Source organism: Cebus imitator, unplaced genomic scaffold, assembly GCF_001604975.1.
Source record: "Cebus imitator isolate Cc_AM_T3 unplaced genomic scaffold, Cebus_imitator-1.0 Scaffold726, whole genome shotgun sequence".
NCBI classification, from domain to species: Eukaryota; Metazoa; Chordata; class Mammalia; order Primates; family Cebidae; genus Cebus; species Cebus imitator.
In genome coordinates, this window is record NW_016108041.1 from 482152 (window position 1) to 489443 (window position 7292).

Below are 7292 nucleotides of genomic sequence, written 5' to 3' on the forward strand. Positions count from 1 at the left end.
GTTTCACCATGTTGACCAGGATGGTCTCGATCTCTTGACCTCGTGATCCACCCGCCTCGGCCTCCCAAAGTGCTGGGATTACAGGCTTGAGCCACCGCGCCCGGCCGAAAATATATTTTTAATTCTCTTGACTATACACCTAGGAGCAGAATTGCTGGGTCATATGGTAATTCCATTTTAAACCTTTTGAGGAACTGCTAAGCTTTATTTCAGTGGGTTTCAACATAGTACAAAGTGTTTGTGCCATTTTGCTCCCCCAACCAGTGATGCGTGAGATTTCCAATTTCTCCATAGTCTAACACTTGTTTTTTGTTGTTGTTTGTTTGCTTTTTAGAGATAGGGTCTTGCTCTGTTGCCCAGGCTGGAGTGAAGTCCAACACTTGTTATTATAAGTTTTGATTCTAGTCTTCTTAGTGGGGGGAAGTAGTATCTCATTGTGGTTTCGATTTGCGTGTCTCTGGTGGCCAACTCTGTTAAGTATCTTTTCACATGCTTGTTGGTCATTTCTGTCGTCTTTTGAGAAATGCCTATTCAGATCCATTGGCCATTAAAAAATAAATTTTAATTTATTAATTATAATAATTAATCCCTTATCAGATATATAATTTTCAAATATTTTCTCCCCTGCTGAGGAGTGTAGCCATTTAGTTTTAGGGATGCTGCAATTACTATGCCTATATAAAGTCCTTATCCCTCTTTGGGCCTGTTTAAAAATATACCTGGGACCAGGTGTGGTGGCTCAGGCCTACAACCAAGCACTTTGGAAGGCTGAGGCTGGAGGATCACTTGAGTTTATGAGTTCGAGGCTGCAGTGAGCTACGATTGTGCCACTGTACTCCAGCCTAGGTGACACAGCAAGACCTTATCTTAAAAAAATAAAATAAAAAATAGAGTTAATACAGGGCTTCTCTTTGTTGTCTACTCACTGGGGAGAGGAGGCTTATTTTAGCCAAGCCATGGGTCTGGCAGTGCTGTGCTAAAGGAATGAGCTGCACTCATGGCTCCCCTTCTCCCTGGCAGGAAGATGAGTGACTATATCTCTGCTATCATCGAGTTGAGCGCTCTGGCTGTCCGGCGCCAGTATCGCTTGCACCACTACCTCGACTTCATTTACTACCGAACAGCGGATGGGCGGAGGTTCCGGCAGGCCTGTGACATGGTTCACCACTTCACCACTGAAGTCATCCAGGAAAGGCGGCGGGCACTGCATCAGCAGGGGGCCGAGGCCTGGCTTAAGGCCAAGCAGGGGAAGACCTTGGATTTCATTGATGTGCTGCTCTTGGCCAGGGTGAGTCTGGGCCCTGGGGGGTGGAGTCCTGCCTGGGATGGCCTTCCCAGGAATTGCATGTACAATGATAAATGTGAAAACTCCATTTGGCATGGTGGCCCACATGTGTAATCCTAGCACTTTGAGAAGCCAAGGCGGGAGGATCACTTGAGGCCTGGAGTTGGAGATCAGCCTGGGCAACACAGGGAGACCCTATCTCTACAAAAAGTAAATAAATTGGGTGTGGTGCTGCATGCCTGTGGTCCCAGCTACTTGGGAGGCTGAAGCGGGAGTGTGGCTTGAGCCCAGGAGTTGGAGGTTGCAGTGAGCTATGATGGTTCCACTGCATTCCAGCTTGGGCAACAGAGTGAGACTCTGCTTCCAAACAAAACAAAACAACACACACACACACACACACACACACACACACACACACACACACACACACACACGCAAACCAAAACAAAATTCACATGGGTCTGAGATGGGGTTAGAACAAGTAAGACTCACTGGGTGAGTTTTCTTGGGCTGCTATTACAAAGTACCGCAAACTAAATGGCCTAAACGTCAGCAATTTATTCTCTCACAGTTCTGGAAGCTAGAAGTCCAAGATCAAGGTATATGCAGGGCTGGTTTCTTCTAAGGGCCATGAAGGATGAATCTGTTCCAGGCCTTGCTCCCTGGCTTGCAGAAAGCTGTCTTCTCCCTATGTCTGCGGATCATCTTCCCTCTGTGCCTGTCTCTGTCTTCATCAATTTGTATTAGGACACCAGTCACGTTGGATTAGGGCCCCACCCTAATGAGTTCATTTTGCCTTGATTACTTTTGCAAAGACTCTCTCCAAACATGGTCATAGCCTGAGGTATCAGAAGTTAGGACTTATGAATTCCAGGGGTGGGGGGCAGGGCTATTCAGCTCATAACAATCGCAAAGATGAAACACACGACCTTGAAGACATGGCATGCTTGCAGAGGTGCATGGTCACTCATTCATGTGTCTGTGGACCTTTTGGGTTCTCGATTCAAATAGTCCTGGATTCCAGTTCTGGCTCTGTCGCTTAGAGGATGTTTGAGCTTAGCCTCAGTTTCCCAAGCCTCAGTTTCCCCACTTATACCATGGTGATCACAAAACCTGATCACAAGGTTGTTGTCAGGCATCCACTGGGATGCTTGGTGTTAGAGGCTGCTCCAGAAATATGAACTCCCTTCTTCTCTTCACCGTTGACTTTCCATCCCTCTTTCCATCTTTCTTTTCTTTTTTCTTGTTTTTAAAAAATTTAATTTAAATTAAATTAAAGTTCCAGGTTAGGCTGGGTGCTATGGCTCACGCCCATAATCTCAGCAGTTTGGGAGGCTGAGGCAGGTGGATCACCTGAGTTCAGGAGTTTGAGACCAGCCTAGACAACATGCTGAAACACCATCTCTACTAAAAATAGAAAAAAAAAAAATTAGCCAGGCGCGGTGGCATGCACCTGTAATCCTAGCTACTCTAGAGGCTGAGGCAGGATAATGGTGTGAACCCAGGAGGCAGAGGTTGTAGTGGGCCAAGATCGCACCACTGCACTCCAGCCTGGCAGCAAGAGTGAAAATCCATCTCAAAACAAATTTTTTTAAAATTTAATTTAATTTAAAGTTCCAGGATACATGTGTAGGACGTGCAGGTTTGTTACATAGGCAAACATGTGCCATGGTGGTTTGCTGCACCTATCAACCCATCACCTAGGTATTAAGCCCAGCGTGCATTTGCTGTTTATCCTGATGCTCTCCCTCCCCTGTCCCCCTGACAGGCCCCAAGTATGTGTTGTTTCCCTCCCTGTGTCCATCTGTTTTCACTGTTCAGCTCCCACTTATAAGTGGAAACATGTGGTGTTTGGTTTTCTGTTCCTGCCTTAGATTGCTAAGGATGATGGCTTCCAGCTCCATTCAGGTCCCTGCAAAGGACATAATCTTGTTCCTTTTTATGGCTGCATAATATTCCACGGTGTATATGTACCACATTGTCTTTATCCGGTCTTTCATTGATGAGCATTTGAGTTGATTCCATGTCTTTGTTATTGTGAGTGGTGCTGTAATGAACGTATGCGTGGATGTATCTTTATAATAGAATGACTTATATTTCTTTGGGTATATACTCAGTAATGGGATTGCTGGGTCAAATGGTATTTCTGGTTCTAGGTTTTTGGGGAATTGCTATAGTGTCTTCCACAATGGTTGAGCAATTTACATTCCCACCAACAGTGTAAAAGCATTCCTATTTCTTCATAGCCTCAGCAACATCTCTCACCCAGGGTCTTGCTCTGTCACCCAGGCTGGAGTGCAGTGATGCAGTCGTGACTCACTGCAGCCTTGACCTCCTGGGCTCAATCCTCCTGCCTCAGGTTCACCAGTAGCTGGGACTATAGGCTTGCATCACCAAGACTGGCTAATTATTTTTTTGTAGAAATGGGGTCTTATTATATTGCCCAGGCTAGTCTTGAACTCCTAGGCTCAAGTGATCCTACCAGGCGTGGTAGCTCATGCCTGAATCCCAGCATTTTGGGAAGATGAGGCAGGTGGATCACTTGAGGCCAGGAATTTGAGACCAGCCTGACCAACATGGTGAAGTCCCATCTCTACTAAAAATACAAAAATTAGCTGGGCATGGCAGTGTGCACCTGTAATTCCAGCTATTTGGGAGGCTGAGGCATGAGAATTGCTTGAACCTGAGAGGCGGAAGCTGCAGTGAGCTGAAATTGAGCCATTGCACTCCAGCCTAGGTGACGGAGTGAGACTCCATCTTGAAAAAAAAGATGTGGGGGAGATATCTGAGTTTTGAGGAGCCCCTAGGAGGCAGAGAGTGGGATGAAGTGGTCTGAGCATCCTCTACTGCCCATTCCAGGATGAAGATGGAAAGGAACTGTCGGACGAGGATATCCGAGCCGAGGCAGACACTTTCATGTTTGAGGGTGAGGACTTGGGGTGAGACTGGAGGCAGGCAGGAAGGGGCATCGTTGTCTGTAGATACCATCTCTGCTTTTTTCAGGCAGCCTCCATTCAGATACCCTTATCTGCCTGCAGGTCACGACACAACATCCAGTGGGCTCTCCTGGGTGCTGTTCAATTTGGCAAAGTATCCAGAATACCAGGAGAAATGCCGGGAAGAGATTCAGGAAGTCATGAAAGGCCGGGAGCTGGAGGAGCTGGAGTGGTGAGTGTGGGGTCAGGGGAATGAAGGGGGCAGGTTGAGACCAGAGCCTTAAGTGTAAACCTCTGCTCTCCCACTTATTGATTGTGTGACCTCAGAGAAGCTTTAGCTTCTTGAATTGTAATTTCTTCAACTATAAAATGGGGGTGGTGATAGTGCCTATGCCTGCCTCATAATGCAGAAGTTCTCAAAGTGTCTTAGTCAGCAATTGTTGCAATAATGCTGCATAACAAACAGCCCCCAAACTTAGTGGTTTATAGCAAGCATTTATTTCTTGCTTTTGCATGCACACATTTCTTGCTCTTGTCTGTTCATTACTCTAGTTGCTGCTGGACTTGGCTGAGTAGAGTGGAAGTTGCTTTCAAACTAAGAGCTAGGTTCAGATATGCTTCATATACTTCCTGTCTGGTCTCTTTGGACCAGAGACTACTACCCTGGGTCATGTTCTTCTCAAGGCAGATTTCAGAAGCACAAAAAGCCACAAAATTTAAAAGCTCTGCTTGGGCTGGCTGGGGTGGCTCACGCCTGTAATCCCAGCACTTTGGGACGCTGAGGTGGGCAGATCATCTGAGGTCAGGAGTTTGAGACCAGTCTGGCCAACATGGTGAAATATCGTCTCTACTAAAAACACAAAAATTAGCTAGGAATGGTGGCAGGCACCTGTAATCCTCCCTACTCAGGAGGCTGAGGCAGGAGACTTGAACCTGGGAGGTGGAGGTTACAGTGAGCTGAGATTGTGCCACTGCACTCCAGCCTGGGCTACAAGAGTGAAACTCTGTCTCTAAATAAATAAAGATTAAAAAAATAAAAATAAAAAAGCCAGGCCTGATGGCTCACGCCTATAATCCCAGCACTTTGGGAAGCCAAGGCGGGCAGATCTCCTGAGGTTGGGAGTTCGAGATCAGCCTGACCAACATAGAGAAACCCTGTCTCTACTCAAAATATGAAATTAGCTGGGCATGTTGGCATACGCCTGTAATCCTAGCTGCTTGGGAGGCTGAGGCAGGAGAATCACTTGAACCCAGGAGGTGGAGGTTGCGGTGAGCCGAGATTGCGCCACTCCAGCCTGGGCAACATGGGTGAAACTCCGTCTCAAAAAAGAAAAATAAATAAATAAATAAATAAAAGCTCTGCTTGCACTAGAGCATTGCATTGGCTGAATTAAGTCACGTGACCAAGCCCAGTATGACATATACTCCACTTAGCTGAGCATAAGGCACTGCAGAATCACGTGACAAAGGGTACAGGTATATAATTCTAATTCAGGGAGGAAGTGGAGAATCAGAAACTATAATTCACTCTGTCAAATGCATGCTATTTAGAGCTGATTCTGGGTGATGAAAAGAAAACCCAGCATTGGGCTGGGCGCGGTGGCTCATGCCTGTAATCCCAGCACTTTGGGAGGCTGAGGTGGGCGCATTCCTTAAGCTCAAGTGTTTGGGACCAGCCTGGGCAACATGGCGAAACCCTGTCTCTACAAAAAATAAAAAAATTAGCCAGGCCGGGTGGCGTGTGCCTGTAGTCCCAGCTACTTGAGAGGCTGAGGTGGGAGGATCACTTGAACCCAGGAGGCAGAGGCTGCGGTGAGTCAAGCTTATGCCACTGCACTCCAGCCTGGGTGACAGAGTGAGACCCTGTCTCAAAAAATAAATAAATAAAATAAAGAAAAAGAAAACACAGTGTTAAATAGCATCAGCTCACACAGTGAGGAGGTTCCTTTTGGTTCTATTTCAACCTTTTGCATTATGACCTCAGGAAGACCTGCCTAGTGGGCTGCTACTGTATCCTGAATGCTTTGCTAATCTTCCTTTTAAACAAATGGAGGAGATGCTTCAGTTTTGGAGAGTTGGGCAGGAGTTCGTGTAGAGCCACAGTTTAATAACACACTCCTGTTTTCACAGTGGTGTTTGTATGGGTGAATATCTTTATGCCAGGGATGCTGTTAGCCCTTTATAGAAACATGAAGTTTCTTTTATTTGAAGAAACAGGCTGGAGTGCAGTGGCACAGTCACAGCTCACTGCAGCCTCAAACTCCTGGGCTCAGGCAATCCTCCTGCCTCAGCCTCCTGAGTAGGTGGGACTATAGGTGTGTGCCACCACAACTGGCAAATTTTTAAAATCTTTCGTAGAGATGGGGACTGGCTATGTTGCCCAGGCTGCTCTCAAATCCCTGAGCTCAAGTGATCCTTGTTCTTTGGCCTCCCAAAGTGCTGGGATTATAGGCGTCAGCCACTGTGCCCAGCCATAAAGTTTCTTTGAAGGAGAACCTGGGCCGGGCGTGGTGGCTCATGCCTGTAATTCTAGAACTTTAAGAGGCTGAGGTTGGTGGATCACTTGAGGCCAGAAGTTCGAGACCAACCTGGGAAACATGGTGAAACCCCGTCTCTACTACAGATACAAAAATTAGCTGGTGTATTGGCATGCACCTGTAATCCTAGCTACTTGAGAGGCTGAGGCGTGAGAATTGCTTGAACCTGGGAGGTGAAGGTTGCAGTGAGCCAAGATCACACCACTGCACTCCAGCCTGGGTGAAAGAGCAAGACTGTCAAAAAAGAAAGGAAACCTGTTGATTTAAAGAAACTAATCTAGAACATGAATCAAGAGTTATCATTAGCCCAATTTTGGGCCCTAAAGTCCAAAGGAAAATATATTAAGTAAATAATATTATAAGGAGGTAATGTAATTTATTTTTTTGGGGGGGGGGATAGGATCTCACTCACTGGCCCAGGCAGGAGTACAGTGGCATGACCATAGCTCACAATAGCCTCAACCTCCTGGGCTCCTTAGTAGCTGGGACCACAGGTGTATGCCATCATGCCCAGATAATTTTTTTTTTTTTTTT

General features: G+C 46.5%; 1 protein-coding gene across 3 annotated transcripts in view; it reads left to right on the forward strand.

Moving 5' to 3' along the window:
* CYP4F22 (cytochrome P450 family 4 subfamily F member 22) overlaps nt 1–7292 on the forward strand; it is a 47103-nt gene that overhangs the window by 31973 nt on the left and 7838 nt on the right. For all 3 annotated transcript variants that reach the window (XM_037735097.1, XM_017519098.2, XM_037735096.1), the window contains exons 8-10: nt 1021–1288; nt 4145–4211; nt 4324–4453. In XM_037735097.1, the coding sequence (XP_037591025.1) occupies nt 1021–1288; nt 4145–4211; nt 4324–4453 (465 nt within the window). The remainder of the gene's footprint in view (nt 1–1020; nt 1289–4144; nt 4212–4323; nt 4454–7292) is intronic.